The 19,291-nt window shown below is 63.6% G+C and overlaps 2 protein-coding genes across 2 annotated transcripts in view; one reads left to right on the top strand and one right to left on the bottom strand.

Moving 5' to 3' along the window:
* The window catches only part of EPN2 (epsin 2), a 64,226-nt gene extending 57,216 nt beyond the window's left edge, over window positions 1–7,010 (top strand). Inside the window, exons 7-9 of the mRNA XM_067021664.1 lie at window positions 216–302; window positions 2,337–2,549; window positions 4,356–7,010. Coding sequence (XP_066877765.1) covers window positions 216–302; window positions 2,337–2,549; window positions 4,356–4,654 — 599 coding nt within the window. The 3' untranslated portion in view covers window positions 4,655–7,010. The remainder of the gene's footprint in view (window positions 1–215; window positions 303–2,336; window positions 2,550–4,355) is intronic.
* Window positions 7,011–8,023: 1,013 nt separating this feature from the next.
* On the bottom strand, window positions 8,024–18,561 carry B9D1 (B9 domain containing 1). Its single transcript, XM_059048484.2, has 7 exons — window positions 18,372–18,561; window positions 16,855–16,923; window positions 15,316–15,427; window positions 11,274–11,370; window positions 10,192–10,254; window positions 8,480–8,547; window positions 8,024–8,262 (listed from the first exon to the last, which is right to left on the bottom strand). The coding sequence occupies exons 1-7, from the start codon at window positions 18,432–18,434 to the stop codon at window positions 8,120–8,122; spliced, it is 615 nt and encodes a 204-aa protein (XP_058904467.1). The 5' UTR covers window positions 18,435–18,561; the 3' UTR covers window positions 8,024–8,119.
* Window positions 18,562–19,291: the final 730 nt, after the last annotated feature.

The raw sequence follows: 19,291 nt of genomic DNA on the forward strand, positions 1-19,291 counted from the left end.
GGCAGCTGAGCGCCCCGCTCTGCGTGGGGAGGCCCCTCCTTGCCCAGCCAGGGACCCCACACCCCCCGACTCTGCTACCCCCCGACTCTCCGAGTTCTCCCCAGTGAGGGCTATGGACGCCGGCCCACCTCTGGTCCCCACCCCCACCCCCCCGATGGGGAAGCACGAGACAGAGAAGTGGAGACACGGCACAGTCACTGCCACTCTCTCCCCAGGGGCTTTTGATCTCTTCAGTAATTTGAATGGTACAATTAAAGATGACTTTTCTGAATTTGACAACCTCCGAACTTCAAAAAAAGCAGGTACGTAACGGCGGTGGTGGTGGTGGTGGTTTCCCAGCCGTCCTGTGCCCCTGACCAGCCCCGTTGCTGCAGGCATCAGTCAGGAACTTGGCGACTCCACGCATGTGCACGTGTCTGACCTGGGAGCCGGGGGTCTGCCTCAGGGATCCACGTGGCAGCGGCGGCAGGAATGCCCTTGAGCCTTCTGCCACCCTCTCCTCTCCTCCAGCCACCTCTGGCCCTGTGGCCGCTGGCGGAAGCCCACTGCCCTGGCTCCCCGGCCGGCCCAGCGCGGCCCTGCCCCGTCTCCACCAACCTTCCTCTTCCCGGCTCCCCAAAGGCGCCCCCATTTCCAGACCAGCCAGCTCTCTGTGTGGGCAGGCATCTCCGACGCGCACACGTGCACGCACGCACATATCCGACGCGCACACGTGCACGCACGCACATATCCGACGCGCACACGTGCACGCACGCACATATCCGACGCGCACACGTGCACGCACGCGCGCACACGTGCACGCACGCACGCTCTGCGGAAGACCCCGCTCCTCCCCGAGTGCCCCTGGGCTGGGAGGGGTCAGGGGCGGGGCTGGGGGGTGGTGGAAACTGGGCCCCCGAGGCGCAGGGGGAGGGGCTGGGGACAGAGCCAGGGGGCGCCTGCCTTCCTCAAGCCACCCTCCCAGCTGCACCGAGCAACTTTTCCCCTTTCTCTCTCCTCTCCCGGCTTCCCCACTTCCCGTGTCCCACTGCTCGCCTTCCGCAGCAGGCTGGGCTGGGCTGGCCTAAGGCAGGAGCAGCCTGGCACACACACACCCCTGCCCTCCCCGCCCCCCCGCCCGCGGGCCCGCTCAGCTCCAGGGGCCCAGAAGCGACTTAGAGCTGCTGCTTCCAGGGGTTTCTTTTGCCGCATTAAAAAAGCAACACGATTCCGTGTGTCTTTTCCACAGGCCAGAGTACAGCCTAGCTGTCCTTGCTGGCTCCTCACCCTTCAGGGAGAGGCCGAAGCGCCCTTCCCTGGGCCTGTGAAGTGTTTACCCCAACTCTGGAGGTGTCCCCATTGTAGAAAGCGTGAGAAAGTTTATGGGAGACAGTGAAAGTCATCTGTACGTCTTCCATCTACACGTGGCCGCTGTGCTCCCTCCCAGCACTTTCCCTGAGCTCTTAGGGAGGACGGCCTTTGGAGTTGAGCTCTTACTTGCCGGAGGGAGTCGAATCCTGCCCCCACCACTTTTATGGAAAAGCGGATTGAGAACATTTTCTTGCAACATTACAAATTCTTTAGAAATAGCTCTGTAGTATCTCTTTATAGGGCTCAGTGACAAGTTACGGGGTTCCGTAAGATGTTACGGAAAATCCCGAACTTTTTGGCCAACCCAATATTTAATCGTTAATTTTGGGGAGGGCATTTTAGGTTGATTTCAAGTTGTGCTCAAGTAAATAATGCTATAGTGCACATCTCTGTGCTTAAACCCCTGCTCACACTTTGCATTATTTCCTGAGTCTGGGTTCCTGGGCGTGGGGCTGCCGAGTGCAGAATCGACGGTTCTTCGGGACCCGTGTCCCCACCGTCTCGCAGAGCAGAGCAACCTAGCAGAGCCGCCACGTTCCTGCCGGCCTGCCTCAGCACACCCTCTGTTGGCTGAATTTTTAAAAGTCATTTGCTTGCTTCTTACTGTCAAGCAATTCATGTTCACTGTAGAAAATTTAGAAAATGAAAACACTTTAAAAAATGTGAACTACTCGTGTGTAGCCAGCAACCCCAAATGCCATCTTAATATTTGTGGAGGGTGTGCAGCCCTGTTCTGTCCCTGCTCCGTCCTCATCGTGCCTTCCGTCCCTGGACTCAGGTCTGGTCGTACGTGCCCTGCCCCGTGGCTGACCGTGGCTCCAGGTTGGGGCTGTTGGAAACAGCGCTGCAACGAACGCCCCGCTCCTTGGGCAGCCGCGCGCGTCCCCGGCGAGTCGGCGTCCGGGGGCGTCGGGGTTTGCTCTGGACGCTCTGGGGTTGGATGAGCCCTCCAGGCTCACCAGCCCGTGTGTGTCCTTGTCTTGCAGCCAAGGCGGTGTCTCCGCCGGCCCAGAACAATGGAACTACCAGCCCCGACCCCTTTGAGTCCCAGCCCCCGACCGTGGCCTCAAGCAAGCCCAGCGGCACCCGGAAGACCCCCGAGTCCTTCCTGGGCCCCAACGCGGCCCTGGTGAACCTGGACTCGCTGGTGACCAGGCCAGCCCCGCCGGCACAGTCCCTCAACCCCTTCCTGGCTCCAGGTATGCTTGCTTCGCGGCCTTCCTCTGGCCGGCTGCCCTTCCTGAGAGCGGCGCTGGGGCAGGCCTGTGGGCGCTGGCCTCCCCTCCGCCACTGCGGGGGACTCTCCCCTCGGAGACCAGGCTGAGCGGTCGTGGAGCGCCGGGCGTCCTGGGCCAGCACTCGCGCCTCTCCGGGACTCGTGGGGGGCTGGAAAACGAACCCTGTCCTCTCAGTTGAGACCGCTGAGCAGAAGCTGCCCCTGACTTGGTGCCCCGGCCGGGGAGACCCTTTAGCACCAGTTTTAGGCCGGCTGGAGGCGGGCGGTGCTGGGGCTGAGGAGGAGGGGCCTGCGTCGGCTGCCCAGCAGCCCCCTTTTCGGGTCGAGGGTAACTGGGCCCTCTGCTGGGCCATGCTCCAGGGGCCCCAAGAACCCTCACTTCGCCCCTGCTGCTGGATTCTGCCTTATCTGGGGCTGGAACTCGCCCTTGCCCCCAAGCCCCTCCTCCCGCTGCTGGGCTCTCCACCCTCAGGAGCTCCACGGGCTGCGGGACAAGCCCCAGCCCTCGAGGGAGTGGCCAGGGCCCCCGTGCCCCCGCCCACCGCAGCCCCCTGTATGCTCAGACCCTCAGCTGCGCGAGCTGCTCACTGTCCTTCTCTACACGTTCTGTTCCCTCTGCCGGGACATCTCGCTCCTCTTCTCTGGGGGTGGGGGTTCAGACCCACCCTTCGGTTCTCAGTCCAGGCCACCCTCTTCCTTGAGGAAGCCCCCGCCCTTCCCCAGAGTTTTCCCAGAAAGGCCTTGGGCTCCCCAAGGACAGGAACAGGTTACGTTCAAGGTGTTTGGCCTCAGACCTGAGGAGTTGGCAGGCTGAGGTCGGGGACCCTCTGGCAGAAGCGGCGTGTGTGTGATGCCTGGGTCCTGCCCAGCTGTGCGCTCCTGAGGTGGGTAGGGAATGTGGTTGCCCCCGGCGGGGGTGGCTCCAGGGCAGAGCTGGCCGACAGCCAGGGGTCTGCCCGAGGGCCCCTGCAGGAGCTCCACTGCCGTGGAGGGGGGCCAGTCAGGGCCTGGGGGCTACAGCCGAGACGCAGGAGGTTCCGGCAGCCCCCCCCCGGCCCTCCAGGGCCAGCCTCCCGGCTCTGCCCCTTCCTGGTCCTGCTCTGTAGTCTAGTCTGCTCATCTCTAGCCGGGGTGATCTGGTCTGCACAGCCCTCTTCCTAGGGCTACGAGGAGCGACTGACGCAAGACCATTTGGGTGCCCTCGTGGAGAACAGGCGGCATCTCCTCTGGCGACCTGGGGGTGCCCTCCTGGCAGCCTTTGTGAGCAGGGGCTGGGCCGAGTTGGAGACTCAGTGCCAGCAGCGCCCGTGGTTTTGGGCCCAGGGTATCAGTAGATGTTTCTGCTGAACGCGGGGAAGGGTTTCTGGTATGAGAGAAATTCGGGAAACACTGGGCAGGACGGAGCTGCATCTGCTTCTAGACGCCAGGACTTCTCAGAGCCTTTATTATGCCAGGGTCCCCAGGCGCGGGCCGCCCTGCGCTTCCCGCCTCCCCCGTGGCTCCCCTCTCTCCCCGGTCGCAGAGCTCGCTGGCTGGCTGGCTGGCTGGCTGAGAATGAGGGAGGGCGCCCGGGGTGCCAGCCCGGAGGAGGAGGAGCTGGGCCCCGCGAGCCTGGCCCCTCACTGGCCTCCCACGGCCTGAGTCTCCCAGTCCCAGCCCCGGGCCCGGGGGGCTGGGCGGGCTGCCCCGGTGGCCGCTGTGCCGTGGTCGTCCAGGCCCGGGGACGCTGGTGTTCTGACCGCAGCCGCCCTGCCCGCTCTCTCCCCAGGTGCCGCCGCGGCCTCAGCCCCGGTCAACCCCTTCCAGGTGAACCAGCCGCAGCCGCTGACGCTGAACCAGCTGCGGGGGAGCCCGGTGCTGGGGAGCAGCGCGTCCTTCGGGCCCGGCCCGGCTGTGGAGCCCGTGGCTGCGGCCCCCGTGGCGTCGGCAGCCTCCCACCCGGCCCTGGGGGCTGGTGGCTCCTCCCTGCCGCCGCTGGGCCCCGCCGCGGCGAACATGGTGGGCGGCCTGGGCGGCCCCCCGTCGGCGGCTCAGGCCACCGGCACGACCAACCCGTTCCTCCTCTAGTGCCGCCCGGGACCCGCCGCAGAGCCTCCGTGCCGAGGACGCCGGGCAGGGGCTCTCGCCTGGGGGGTGGGGTCTGAGAGCGGGGTGGGTGTGCGGAGGGTGTCTTTGCGGCCCTGGCCCTCAGCCCGAGGGCGGAGAGGTGGCGGGCTCACTGAGGCGTCATCACGCGGCACGTGGGTCCCCGAGGCTGTGTCGGGCAGGAGGGCCCCTGTCCCAGCCTGGCCACGCCCGCGCGCCCGCCCCCCTCGCCACCTCCTCCGTGGAGATCCGCCGGCCCTCGGGGGCCTTGGATGAGGAGGCGGCAGTGCTCAGCGCTGGCCCAGCCTCAGCCCCGGGCCTCTGGGAGCCCCCCTGCCCAGGACCTGGCCCCCACCCCCAGCCCTGGCGACCCCCCAGGCCGGGACGGGATGGAGTGCGGGCTCCCTCAGACACTGACCTTTGGGGGACGCGGTCGTGCATATTTTACTTTTCTTTGACTCGTGTGTGAGTTCAAAGTAAACGCCACCACCGTGGAACAACTCTTGAACTAAATCCACTAGAGCAAGCTTTAAACTAACCTGAGCATAGCCCTGCCACGTGCTCCATGCTTGTACACGTTTGCACAGATTTTGTTTAGTACAGTTTCATATTTGTTTGCAGAATTATCGAATAGTCTTTTTTGGCTAATATTTTTATAACGTCGTTCTTATTTAACTGTCTAGTTTTGATAGAATTTACCAGGTCTGGCTGAATTAAGATATTGGCAGTGTCATGTTAGTGATGTAAATCCTCTTATTTATGGTTTTAACTCTGTAAGAAAATTTAAATAGGAAGAGACAAAAAAATGCCTTATGGAAAAAACTAAAGCAAATTCTTTATAGGAAAACATATGAGAATTTGATTATGCATAAAAGATGATGTTTATTTAAAAGGAAAAAAAAAACTACAACAGTAACAAAAAAATCGTAGCCTCCAGTTGCCTTTCCCTTTAACTCCTTTTTTTGGTGGATTACCAAACTGAGTGACTTTCCGCCTTTTTGGCTAGATCCTAAGAGAGAGGCTATTTTTCTTACTGATGAACCAACGTGAAGAAAGTTAAAGACAAACAAATCTAACATATGAATGTGACTCACCGGGTTTTATCAGCTAACTCCTTTTTGTGACTGAAGGCATATGCACGGTTAACAAGACTTCGTTTACAGTGGGAACGTGGTTAGGAGGAGGCTTCTGGATCCCTGTGTCTGTGACCCCCTCTCTCTCACTCCACACTCAGGGTAGAGGTGGGGACAGCGGCGGGTGGGGGGCGGCCCAGGCTGACAGGGGGAGGGCCCAGGGCTGGCCCCGACCTACGCACCTGCCCGCCAGACACCCGTCGCAACGTAGAAGTAATCATCTCTTACTTGGCAGAGGAAGAAAAATCATTCTCACCCAGAAGAGGTTTTTTTAGCGAAGGTGCACTAATCTTACCTCCCTCTCCCCTGCTTTCCTCGCCCCACCCACCACTATAAAAAAGTATTAGGTAAGTCACAAATGAAAGACCAGAAGAGACTTGCTTCTCCGCAGGGAAGGGCCATTTCCCCCCGAGTCCTGTGTCTGTCTGGTCAGCCGGCCTGTGGCGGGCACCTCAGCCTCAATCTACGTGGCGGACGTCTCACCTCTAGCGCCAAGGGCAGCTGACAGCTGGGGGGGTCTCTCCTGGGGGGATGGGGCCCCCCACCCCTCTCTGGTTCCAGGAGCTCTGACCCTTGGCGCTGGGCACAGGAGGCTGACTCAGGACTGCCCGCTCAGTCCTGTCGCCACGTAGAAGAGCTCACCCGTGCTCCTCCCTGGGGCTGCCTCCGGCCCAGAGCTCCTGCCCAGCCCCTGAGCCCTGGGGCTGGACCGTGGGCTCCAGAGTCATCCTCGAAGGCCCGTGCAGCCTCTCCTGGCAGCCTGGGGGAGGGGGAGGGGGGGGGCGGGGCTCGGCTCGGGGCAGGTGCTCCCCCGGGAGGTGGGGGCCAACGCCCTCACGGGGCCCAGGACCTCGCTACTGGGGTCATGATTCCTCGTGAGAGCGAGGGGCCCTTCCCGATGGGACTTTAAGGCCCCGATGTTAACAGCCAGTGGCCCACCCAGGCCCAGGCCGGCTCCCGCGCCAGGCCCAGCCCCAGGCGCCTCGGCCGCGTTGCCTGTGTGTCGCCCGTCGCACTGATCGTGAAGCCACCGGTGCTGCCCCGCGCGTGGGACACATGCCATCAAGCTCCCTCCTGCCGGGCACCGTGGCAGGGGTGTTGCCCAGCCGTTTTCTCAGTCCCAGGGGCGGGTGGCCGGTTTGGAACTTGTGTTGACTGTTGATACTTATTTACCGTATAAATATAATTTATCATTTGTATCACGACGCGGTTTCTGGCTGTGTCCTTCCCCCACCCGCGCCCTCCTCAGTCCCGAGGCTTCGGGAGAGGCGCGCCCGCGAGCAGGTTCCTGCCTGGAGTCCCGCTTGGCCTGCGGTTCACAAGGCCGCCGACCCAGTCTCCCGGGACCCGGTCTCCCGGTCTCGGTGCCTGTGCGAGCCTGAGCGTAGGGGAAGGAGGGGGCTGGGGGCTGCCGGGGGCGCGGGCCGAGATCATTACGGGGGAGAGGGAGGGGGCTGAGGGAGAGGCCACGTCTGGGGAAGGGCTGTCTGTGTGGTTGGTGGACGTGCCGGGGCCGCTGGACGAGAAGACAGGCGGTGGAGTCTGTGGTGGACGCGGTGCGCTCTGACGGCCGGGGCGTCGAGGGAGCTGGGGGACGGGGATGTGGAGACGCTCCCGCGGAGCAGAGGGGCCGGAGGGGGAGGGAAGGCTCCCCGTAATGAGGGTCAGGATTCTGGGGGTTGGCGGCCGGTTCCAGGGCGCACAGTGAGCTGGGGGCCCCGAGTTTGTGGGGGAACTGGGACAAGGGCAGGTCCCCGCGACGGCCAGGCAGTGGGTGGTGGCTAGGGAGGGCTCTTCAGGCTGCGGGGCCCCCCTCCAATCCTGCCGAGCGGGGGGGACCCTGAGCGAGCCCGGTGTTCTGGCCAGAGGGCTCCCCAGAAGCTGCCGGTGGGGGTCGGGCGGCCCAGGGGGGCCGAGGGCAGGCGGGGCTCTCCCGCCGTGACGCTCTCCACCTCGGGGAGGCTTGCGGCCCATCCTCCGGGCTGCCGCGGGCCTCTCCGTCCGAGGGAGGTTCCGCCCGGCACCCCTGTTTGGCGGACAACACGCTGGTTTTCGGGACGAGCGTGTCGAGGGGTGAGGGCCGCCCAGCCGCGAGCCCGGGACCAGGCTGAGCCGAAGCTCCGCTGCTGGCTTCTGTCCCGGTGCGGCTTCCGCACCGGCCCCGGGGCCCTGCTGCCAGGGCAGTCGCTGCGGGGAGAGGAGCTGCCCCAGCCTGGGCTCTGTGAAAAGGTGACACTTTATTACACAAACACCGGCCACCCCCGACGCAGGTCAGGCAGGTGGGTCGCTGGGCGGCCCCAGGGGGCCGATGCCTTCACTGGGGGAGGCCCTGGGGCGAGCTGGGCCCCGAGACCCCCCGTGTGTCCGGAGGCCCGGTGTCATAGCCCAGCTTCCTCATGTCCTTGGTCACCACGTTGAAGAGGAGAGTGACGAAGCCCTGGGAGCGGACGCGGGTCACTGAGGACAGAAGGGCAGCCTCAGCTGGGCCCGCGCCCCTCACTGGGAGGAGGGGCTGCGGTGGGGGCAGGACGGATGGACGCGGCAACCCCTCCAGGCTGGGCCCTGCCCCCACGTCTGTGTGCTGGCGGGTCCCTGGCATCCAGCCATCTGACTGCGGGGAGCCCACCTGGTCCCACCCGCCCGGGGGATGGGGGGTGGGGGGGTCGAGTGTTACCTTCCCGGCCTTCCCCCTGAGCCACCACCTTGGGGTCTGTGAACTCGGGCCGCCGTCCCATGAACCAGCTGGGAGGACAGGAGACCCGGCTGAGCAAGGGGCCGCCTGGGGTCCCGCGGGAACTAGGCGTGGGCCGTCCCCTCCTGCCCTTCCCCGCACCACCCTCCTCCTAGGCCGGACGCCAGGCCTTGCCGTCGCGTCCTCCAGAGCCGGGATTCGCCGCGGATGAAAGCGGAGGGAGGCCTGGGGCTGGGAGGGTGCACAGCCTGAACCCAGAGAGAAATCCCAGGAAGGTCACAGCAGCCGAGGTGGGGAAGGAGGGCCCCAGCCCAGAGCCCAGCAGCCACCCTGGGGTGGGCAGAGGGGCCAGATCTGGGCTCTCCACTGTCGTCTTAACAGAGCAGGACCCAGGGGACGTGATAACGGCCCCTACCCCACGGGGCTCCAGCCGTAAAGCGTTAACCTCTTGATGTCTGAGCCTCCCACCCAGGCAGAGGGTCCTCCGCACCTCAGAGCAGGCCGCGGACGCGCAGTGAGCCAGCGAGGGGCTCGGGGGGGGGGGCAGGGAGGGGGGCGGGAGGGGAGCCTCGCCGCCTCCCTGCACCTCAGTTCCCCCATCGGAGGAGCAGGGCTACGTGGCGCCTGCCCCCAGGCTGCGCTGAGGACCAGCCCGGGAAGCAGCCCCCGAGGGCCGGCTCCCGCCAGCCGGGACGCTGCTGCAGGGGCCCTGGGGCGCCTTGAGGCGAAGCTGTGCCCGAGTCGCTCGTGCAGTGGTGTCTCAGGGGACCCTTTCTGCCGTGCGAAGAGCAGATCGGAGGCTCTGCGTGGTGACCCCAAAGAGACTAGGTCCCACTGTGAGAAAGTTAAGTTCTGTGGCTCTAAGCCGCCAAATCCGTGGAGACTGGTTGCGGCGGCCACAGGAAGCGGGCAGCCAGCAGGCCGAGGGAGGACGCCGGAGGCGGAGGCCCAGCACGGGGGACGGGAAGGGGCTGCTGGAGCGCGGACCCCTCATCTGGGACCACTGCCCGCGCGGCCGCCTGCCCCCATTTCCCTAACCCGAGCGCACACGGCCCCCCGCTACCGCCCGGCCGGCGGTGAGGGCTTTCCCGGCAAGGACCCCCTTCCCGGGGAGACCTCACACGGGGGCCCGCAGCCCTCCCTCGGAGCTGTGGGGCGCAGCAGTGTGGACACCGGCGGCGGGGGGGGGGTCGCCTCCAGCCGACGCTGGCCCTTCCCATCACGGCGGCTTCTGGAGGGCTCCCGAGGGCAGCAGGCGCCTCAGAGCCCGGGAGGCGTCCTCCCCCGAGCAGGGTGCCGGCCAGGGGGCCCAGGCGGCGCTACCCGTTCCCCTCGGGCTGGCCCACCACCGGGGAGCTGAGCCGACCCAACCCGAGTCGGTCAGCCGGGCGCAGCCAGCCCTCCAGCTCCTTCCGGGTGAGGAAGGCGCCAGAAGCCTCGGGCCTGGGCTCCCCGCAGGCCCGCGTCCGGGCCCCGCCGGCTGCCCCAGCAAGGTCACCGCTTCCTCGAGACCGAGCTGCGCCCCGCGCCCCCCGGCCCCGCCCTCCGCTCTAGTCCCTGCTCAGCTGTCACCTCCTGGCCGAGGGCCCTCGTGTGACGGCGTCCAGCACGACATGGCAGCGGGGGACGTGACAGCCCTCCCGCCGGCTGCTGAGGCCGGGAGTGGCCGGGGGACGGGTGTGCAGGAGACTCACCTGGTAAACGTCTGCAGTTTAGACACAGATTCTGGGACAAACATGGGGATGGTCTTTTTGTGCCTGAAACAGATGTTTTCACAGACAGCTGTGCTGAGTCACGGAAAAGCGGCCGAGCCTCCGCAGCCTCCAGCGAGGGGCGCCGAGCAGGAGCCCCGCCCCCAGGGCTGAGTCCTCCGAGAGCCTCGTTTCTTTTTTTTTTTTCTTATTTTCGTGGTTCGCAGGCCTCTCACCGCTGTGGCCTCTCCCGTTGCGGAGCACAGGCTCCGGACGCGCAGGCGCAGCGGCCACGGCTCACGGGCCCAGCCGCTCCGCGGCACGTGGGATCCTCCCGGACCGGGGCACAAACCCGCGTCCCCTGCATCGGCAGGCGGACTCTCGACCACTGCGCCACCAGGGAAGCCCCCTCGTTTCTTTTCAGGGGTCGGGAGGCTGCTGAGGGCTACGAACCCCAGCCCTGGCTCAGCTGTGCCCCGCACAGGGCCCTGTCCTTCTCCAAATACCCGAACGCGCTGCCATCCTCCAGGAAACCCCCCTCAGTCCCCTGGGCCGCACCCGGCCGTGGTCCCCCGTCCCCCTTCCCCAGCACCCTGCACTTCCCGTCTCAACAGCCCTCAGAGGTCCGCCCGCTGGGCCTCCTCCCTGCACCTGCTCCGGTGGAGTCCGCACCCCTTAGGGTCGGCTGACCGTGGCCACCCACCCCGCGCCCCGAGCACCGTGCCTATACCCTGTCACCGTGCTCGACGAGAGAGCTGCGCCTCTCCATCTGGGCCCACTACGCGGGGGGCTGCCGAGGGCACGGTCCCGTGGTCACACGTATCCCACACATCTGTGTCCTCAGGCCAGCAGCGAGGGAACGAGTGTCTGAACTCCGACCCCAGCTGCCCCGGAACTCTGGCTGGACCCGCCCCTCTCGATGCCCCAGAACACCCCCTCCCAGGTGTGGGCCCCGCCCCCGCCCCGGGGACCCCGCGCACTCCCCGCCTCGAGGTGAAGCGTGCCCCGGGCAGAGCCTCGCGGAGGGTGCCGGGGTCCCGGGCCGGCGTGGCCCGGCGAGGGACCAGGTCGGAGGGAGGACCTACCGTCCGGGTGAGAAGGGCACGTGCACCGCCCCGTAGCCTCGGACCACGTCGTTCCCGAACACGTCCGGCCCATACACACTAAGCACCATCTGCGGCCCTTGCGAAGGACAAGGCAGGGGTCAGCCCGCGGGCAAGCCCAGGGGAGGTGCAGGGTGGAGAGCAGGGCAGCGGGCCGGGAGCCCCCAGGTGTGGGCCTGCAGGGCGGTGGGGGAGCAGAGCCTGCTGGCCGGGCCCCGCGCTGCCCTGATCCCGCCACTGGACAGGGCCCAGGGAGTGCGCAGGGACCCGGCTGCTCCCGGGGGTGGGGGGTGGGGGGGGCTGCTCCCGGGGGCGTCTGCGTGTGGCTCAGGGAGGCCCCGCACCCCCTTCCTCTCGCGTGCTGCCAGTTCCCACAGCTCCCTGTTGGCAGCTCCACTGGGATACATCCTCGGGAGGCGGGGAGGCCCAGGGCCGGCCTGCCCACCTTGGACCCGCGGCCACCAGACAGGCCTGTTTCCTCGCCCGGGCTCGGGCTGACGCAGGGGCAGTGCTCCCGGGTGCTGGGGGACGTCTGTTCCCTCCCCGTCACCGCCTCAAAGGTCGTCACCCCTTTCCCGTAAGGTTTCGCCGCCGAAGGATGCATCCCCCACGCCCCACGTGGTCCTCTGGTTCTGCCCGCGCCGTGAACTTTGCACGAGTGGAATCGTACGGTACGTAGATTCCTGCGCCCAGCTTCTTGGATTCAGTGTTTATGAGACGCATGCAAACCGAGTCACGTCTCCAGGGCAGGAGAACTGGGTCCTGTCTGGCGCCCGCGGACGCCCGGGCTGTGTCTCCTTGCTGGGACGGCGCGACCTCTCGTCACACGCGCACCCGTGTCTGGCAGGGCCGCGCATTCACTCGAGCTGCTTCCTCGGGGGCACCGCACCCCCACGCCCACCTCCTTCCCGTTCCCCAGCCGATGCTGGGCACCGCACCAGAGCTTGGCGTCCTCAAGCTTCCTAACACGGCTGTTCTGGTCCCGAATCATGGCCGCTCACTTGAGCTTTCATTGGCATTTTCCTAACTGTAATCGTTCTTCCCCAAATAAAGTGGAGACCTCGTCCTGTTTCTTGGTCACTCGGACGTCCTCTTTTGTGCGGTGCCTTGCTCAAGCCTCTTGCCCAGTTTTCAACTGGATGGTCTTTTCCTCACAGATTTGTAGTGTGTGTGTGGAGTCCATGGCTTGGTTTTTCACCCTTAATGATGTCTTTGGATGAATAGAAGCCCTAAATTTTAACAGTGGAACCCGCGGATCTGCTCCTGTGAGGAGTCCTCACCCTGATGCCGCGGTTCCCACCTCTGTGGGATCGTCCTGGAACTGTACCATCGTGCTGTTCACATTTCCGTGCGTGTATCCCTCTAGGATGGACTTTGTGTGCCTGATACAAAGCAGGGATCAGGCTGCACTTTTCTTCCTGCTTGTATCCAACTGCCCCGGGACCACTTCTCAAGACCCGCTTCCCCTCCTGCTCTGCCCCTTTGTCATGAATCAACTGCACGTGCTCAGTTCTGCCCTGGGCTCCCTGCAGATCTGTCTGTCCTGGTGTCAAAACTGCTCTTGTGATAGTGCTTTATAATAACAGCCTGATATCTGGTAGAACAGGTTATATGTGATATTACTGTAAATACTTTATTTTTAAAATATCCATTTCTACTTTTTATACCGAATAGAAAACACATTCTATTTGTTTATATACAGAAAGCAACTGATTTTTAAAATAAATTTAATTACTTATTTATTTATTTTTGGCTGCGTTGGGTCTTCGTTGTTGCACGCGGGCTTCTCTGGTTGTGCAGCACGGGTTCTAGGCGTGTGGGCTTCAGTAGTCGCGGTGAGCGGGGGCTGCTCTTCGTTGCGGTGCGCGGGCTTCTCATTGCGGTGGCTTCTCTTGCTGTGGAGCACGGGCTCTAGGCTCGCAGGCTTCAGTAGTTGTGGCACGCGGGCTCAGTCGTTGTGGCTCGCCGGCCCTAGAGCGCACGCTCAGTAGTTACGGCGCACGGGCTTAGCTGCTCCGCGGCATGTGGGATCTTCTTGACCGCGGATTGAACCTGTGTCCCCGGCATTGGCAGGCGGATTCTTCACCACTGCGCCCCCAGGGAAGCCCGCAACTGATTTTTTTTTTTTTTCTTTTTTTGTGGTACGCGGGCCTCTCACTGTTGTGGCCTCTCCCGTTGCGGAACACAGGCTCCGTGGCCATGGTTCACGGGCCCAGCCGCTCCGCAGCACGTGGGATCTTCCCGGACCGGGGCACGAACCCACGTCCCCGGTGTCGGCAGGTGGACTCTCAACCACTGCGCCACCAGGGAAGCCCCCCGCAACTGATTTTTGTATACTGATCTTATATTTGGCAGTCATGCCCCCTTATTGATAACTTACTGTAGGTTATTTTGGAAATGCTACATAATCATGTCACCTGTGAATAATGACAGGTGACATGATTCTAATTCTTACACCTTTGAATTGTACAAGGTTGGTGGTCATAACAAGCATCCTGACCTGAGAGAGAAATCTTTCAACATCTCACTAAGCGTTTGTGGATAGCCTTTATCCGATGAAGGAAGATTCCCTCTCCTCCTGGTTCGCTACAGGTTTGTCACGAATGCACGCTGCATTTCGTCACATCTTCTTCATCGACGGGGGCGATGGCGGCTTTCTTTTTAATGTGGTGAGTCTCACTGGTTGACTTTAGATGCTGCACAAACTTCTTATTTCTGGATTAAACCCTCCTTGCACGCGAGAGATCACCCTTCTGGCGTCCTGTTAGGCGCAGTTCGTGCATGTCTGGCACCACGTGGGTCCAGGGCAGGGATGAGGGCAGCGGCCCGCAGGCCAGGGCAGGCTGTTCTCTCAGAGCTCTGAGGTGGCAGGATATTCGTGGCTCCTGGGTCCCCAGCCCAGAGCGGCCAACAAAAGTCTCAGTCAGCATCTCGATCACTTCTGCTGGAATCAGCAGATACTCCCAGGGGAGCTGTGGCTGGGGGTGTCTCTGGAGCTCTGCTTTGTTCCTGGGTCTTGGCCTGCTAAAGCGCCCCTACTTTGCTACCTGCCTGATGCCTTCAAGTAGTTTGTCTTCGGCTTTGCTTTTTAACATTTTATTCACCTTTCCCAGCTGTCCTCAGCAGGAGGAGGTGGGTCCCTTATCTAGTGCCCTGTTCCAGGAAGAGCCTATGGGAATTTTTTAGTGGGTGAAGACAACAGGGTGGCAGCCCCCCGCCCAGGAGGACAGCCAGGCAGCCTCTGCGCCAGACCCTCTGTGCCCGTAAGCCTGAGCCCTCGCCACACGCAGCGTACGGCCTGGACCGGAAATCATCAAATCCATGCTCAGCTACTCAAGGTAAAGCTGCAGGCAAATGATGTCACTTTTTTGAGTCTCAGTTTCCCACAAGTGGAGAAGAATCTACCTACCAGATAGGGTCACAAAGCCTGTCCAAGCCCACGTAGGGAGAGTATTCATGGCTCCTGTGGAGCGAACCCCAGGCTTTGCACACGGTTGGCGCTTATTAAGCGAGACTGACTGATAACTGCCAGGTAAGGTAGAGAGCAAACACTGCAGGCGACGAGGGCTTTGGGAAGGTCAGAGGTAGGATGAGGGCCAGGGAGCCCGGGCAGAGAGAAGGGCAGGGCCTTGGAGGAGGAGCAGGGCGCTCGGGTGTGGCAGAAGCACAGCTGTGATGGACAGGGGAGAGCTGTCAGGGCAGGCCTCCCGGCCAGGCTGCCGAGCCAGGCTCTGCCCTTTGCAGGCAGGCGCTACCCAAGGCTTCAGGCCGGGCCTCACGGCCCCGTCAGAGCCTCAGAAAGGTCAAGTGCACACAGATGAGCAGGAAGGTGGCGGGAGGAGGGGGAAAGAGCCAGGTGGCTGAGAGCACGTGACAAGGCTGGTCGAGGGCCCAAGGGACGGGCAAGGAAGGTCCGTGTGTGGACGCGGGGGAGATTCAGGGCAGGGGAGGCCCGCGTGCGGACGTGGGGGCGGGGCGAGGCCCGCGTGCGGATGCGGGGGCGGGGCGAGGCCCGCGGACTCACAGCCGTAGGGGTTGGTGCTCTTAAAGGTGACGTCGATGGGGAAGTTCCACACCAGCGCGCGCCGCGCATCCTGGCTCTTGGACGTGATCTGTGAGATGCCCTCCTCCAGCCCCTGCGAGGACAACAGTGACGGCCAGTGTCCCAGTTCCAGGCTACCGCGCCCCTCCCCTCCCTGGGCAGCAGCCGGGAGAGCTGTTTCCTTCACCATCTTCTGCCAAACGAAGGCGCCCGAGACGTAATGGAGGGGCGCCCAGGTCTTTGACGGTTGTCATCCAAGAGGGCCTGGAACCTCGAGGCCCCAGCCCTCCCCCGGCGCCTCAGCCTCACCGAGGGGACGGTGTTGCCCTCTCCCCTGTCACCGTCAGCACGCGTGTGCGTGTCACTTCCTTGGTCACAAAGCAATGCTCCTCGGCCCTACGCCCCCCTCCCACCCTTTGTTCCCAGCCAAGCTTCTTAAAAGACACGTCGACACTCACCAGCTCCAATTCCTTCTCGCTTTGCATCCCTGAACCCACCCCAATCTGACCTCTGGCCCCCCACTCTACCAAAGTGTTTCTGTCAAGTCACCAGTGGCTCGGCTGGCTGTGATGTGGTCCCTTCTCTGTCCCCATTTCACTGGCCCCCCACCTCCCAGGTCAAACATGCCAGGCACACACCCCCGCCTCAGGGCCTTTGCACACTCACACCTTCTGCCTGCCTAGTTCTTTCCACAGCCTTCCACGCGGCTCGTCCCCTCGCCTCCTTCAGCTCTGTGCTCAGCTACCGTCTCCATGAGGCCTTTTCTGGCCTCTCATCCCTCCCCTTCTTGCCTCTGCTTTCCCCCAGCGTGTCACCGGCCAACAGCCTGGAGTTTACTACCCCGTGTCTGTCTCCCCCTCAAGAACCTGCACCAGCAAGACCGGGGCTTGGCTGGCTTTGTTCACCACTGCGTCCCCACCGCCGAGAGACTCGGCAGTTACGGCGCAGCGGGCGCCTGGAGGACAAGCGCTACGGTCTCAGCCGCACAGAGGAGGGGCCGGGCTCAGAGCGGCTGTGAGGGCCGCCCCAGCGCCCCGCAGGCAGTAACGTGGTGCGGGCTGAAGGGGCGTCACCGTCCCTCTCCCGCTGGAGACAGACCATTCCTCGGGGACTCTTGGAAGGAGGGCTCCAGAGTCTCCCCACAGGCTGAGGAGACCAGCAGGGCAGTGAAGCGACCAGCCCAGAGTGTCTGCAGCTCGGCCGCCTCCAGGCCGGCTCTCTGGGGTCTGCCCACCCGCGCTGCCCAAACATCCCAACTTGCTGCCACGCGCCAGCTCCCAGGACAGGGCGCGCACGAGAGCTCGGCCTCGGGGGTGGGTCAGGGAACATCGCGGCGCTGCATTCTCTGCCCCGGCTTCACCAGGAACAAACTCGCATGCGGGTCCCCCCTGAACTCAGTGTCCACCTCTCAACTGGTTCTGAACTGGGAGGGGAAAGGGTGTGATTGGAGCCTTCAGAGACACCCCCCCCCGCCCCAGTCACGAAGGCTGTGAGTCTGGGAGGCCAAAGGGCCCAGCTTACCGCCGTGGGGGCCCAGTCCTGGCCATACACGAAACAGTACTTGCAGTAGAGATCGTCATACTCAGGAAACTGGAAATAAGCACACACAGCTTCTGCTCACAGGCACTCACGCTGAGACTGACTGCTGGCCAGGCAGATGCGGCCACCAGTAACTCCAAACGTGAGGCACCTGGTGAGGGGGCGCGGGGGCTGAGAGACTGCAGGGGGTGTGGACGTGGCGTTCAGCGGAGGGTCTGGGGCCCAAGATGTGGGCGAGTCCAGGGCCGCTACTGCCCCCGGGCCTTTGCTCAGGCTCTGCCTTCTGTATGACATACCCTTCCCATTCCTTCACCTGGAGTTTTCCTGCTCACCCTTCAAAACTGATCCTTCAGGGAGCCTGCCCTAACTTCCGGGCCATCTTGGGGCCACTTCCTAGCTCCTGCAGCCCCTGGTGCTTCCCTCCATCACAGCACTGACTGTTTATTTCTCTCAAGCCCATTAGACTGTGAACAAGGGAGAGGTGTGCGAGCTTTCTGTGTCCCCAGCACCCGGCACAGGAGCAGCTCTAAGGAAATGGTGCTGAAGTGAAAGGTCTGAGAAGGCAGGGTGCTATTAGGACACAGGGCAGCATATGCTTGGCCTGCTAGAGGAGGAGCCCTGAGCAGAGGGGGAGGAAAAGTGGGGATGAGGTGGCTGCTGAGAGCACAGACACATGTGACCCAGCCCAGCTGAGGCCCCTGATGGGACAGAGCAGAAGAGGGGAAGCGGGTCTTGGGCACTGGGTCATGAGGGAGGTGGACAGAGTGGGAGACTGGGGCAGCGTCCCTGATGAAACAGGAAGGCGGGAGATGCCCACTAAGAGTCAGGCCCCGGCAGAGCTTTACCTAAACCGTCTCAGTCCTCACAATATACTCATAATATTTTAAAAACAGCCTGAGAGGGCAAGTCCAGCAAAGCTCTGACATCAGACCAGGTTTCAAATTCCAGTTCTGCTACTGCTTTTGGGCAAGTTTTCCCATCTGTACAATGAGGGTGCCAGTAATACCTACTTCACAGATTGTTGTGAGGATTGACTGAGCGGGGCTGGGCATAGAGTCTGGCACATACTATGTCTTATACACAGAATTAACAAACGGTTCTTAGGACGTTCTGGGGACTAGAGGGTAGCATCCCGTTCCGTCCAACAGACACCGCCCCCGCCCCCCGGATGGGGCAGCCACCACCATCGCTGCATCAGATCAAGCAGATCACCTCCCTTCCAACCCGCGCCCGAGGGCCTGAGAGTCGCGGGCGCGGGGCCTCGCTGCGCACGGACCCGCACGGGTCGCGTGGGGTGGAGGCCGCTGCCCGTGACTCCACGCGGGCTCGGCCGACTGTGGCCTCGGCCTCGCTCAACGCCCCCCAGGCCTGTTTCCACACCGCCCATGGAGCGGAGGGTTCGCGCGATCTCGCGCCAAGCCTCTCACACGCTGGCTCCCTCCCGCGAGGCTCGGCCCTGGGGGGACGAGTGCGTCCCCGCGGGGTCCACGGCCGCTCACCTGGGCGCTCTCCACCTGCCCGTTGACCATGAGCAGGAAGACGCTGGGACCCGCAGCCGCCATAGCAGGGCTGCGCGGTTGCTAGGAGGAGCCGGGTTGCCCTGGAGACAGACGTCGTGGCGCGCAGGACAAGTTTCCGGGAAGTGGGTTCTTCGGGAAAGGGAGCGCATGCGTGCGGCGGCGCGCAGGCGTAGTCGGGGTGGCGCGGCGGGAGGCGGGGCTTCGCGGGGACAGTCGGCGCGAAATCCGCGGCTAGATTGTGTCTGGTGGTGCGGGACCCACCACATCCCTGGTTCCGGTTACCCCACGGGAAGTGTGTGTCCACTCAGACCCGGCCCCGCCAGGCCCGTGGGAGGTCCTGAGCCGGAGGCGACGACCACCGCGCGTGGGGCTCAAGAGCGAGTCCTCCGACAGTCGGTCCGGCCCCGGTTCCGAGAGTCCGCGTGGGACCAGCAGCTGCCTGCGTGGGGTCAACGGATGCACCCTCGGGCCTTCTGAGACCCTCGCCCCCCAAAAGTTTATTAGACAAACCTGGGAGGGACCTGGAGAATCCTTAAACCCTCGCCGGCGCTCCTCCGCGCGAGGCGGGAAACGGGTTGCGGAGGGGCCGCCCCCGGCCTCCCGAGCACCCCCACGTCGCTGAGGGGCGAGCGCGGCCCCGCCAGGACACTGGCCTCAGGACGTCACTGCCTGGCAGCCGGAGCGGGTCGTCCGCCTGCTCTTAGCGCTCAGCACGGTTCGCATTTGCACATTTATTACTGTCACAGCTCCGGCCAATGCTCGCCTCTCCGGACCCCCAGACGCCGTGAGCACAGGGGCCGCGCCCACCCCGTGTCCCGGTTGCCTGGCACAAGTGAGTTCTGGTGGCAGCCTGTGGAGTGGATGAATAATTGAGTACGTCTCCGTTGCACGAAAGAGGA

The sequence above is a fragment of the Kogia breviceps genome, chromosome 19, assembly GCF_026419965.1.
Source record: "Kogia breviceps isolate mKogBre1 chromosome 19, mKogBre1 haplotype 1, whole genome shotgun sequence".
NCBI lineage: Eukaryota > Metazoa > Chordata > Mammalia > Artiodactyla > Physeteridae > Kogia > Kogia breviceps.

Coding starts and splice junctions, on each gene's coding strand:
- B9D1 (XM_059048484.2), bottom strand. CDS start 18,434: ATGGCGGCTGCGGGTCCCAGCGTCTTCCTGCTCATGGTCAACGGGCAG. Junction 16,924..18,371: donor GGCAGGTGGAGAGCGCCCAG/GTGAGCGGCCGT, acceptor GCTTATTTCCAG/TTTCCTGAGTATGACGATCT. Junction 10,255..11,273: donor GTGCCCTTCTCACCCGGACG/GTAGGTCCTCCC, acceptor CATCTGTTTCAG/GCACAAAAAGACCATCCCCA.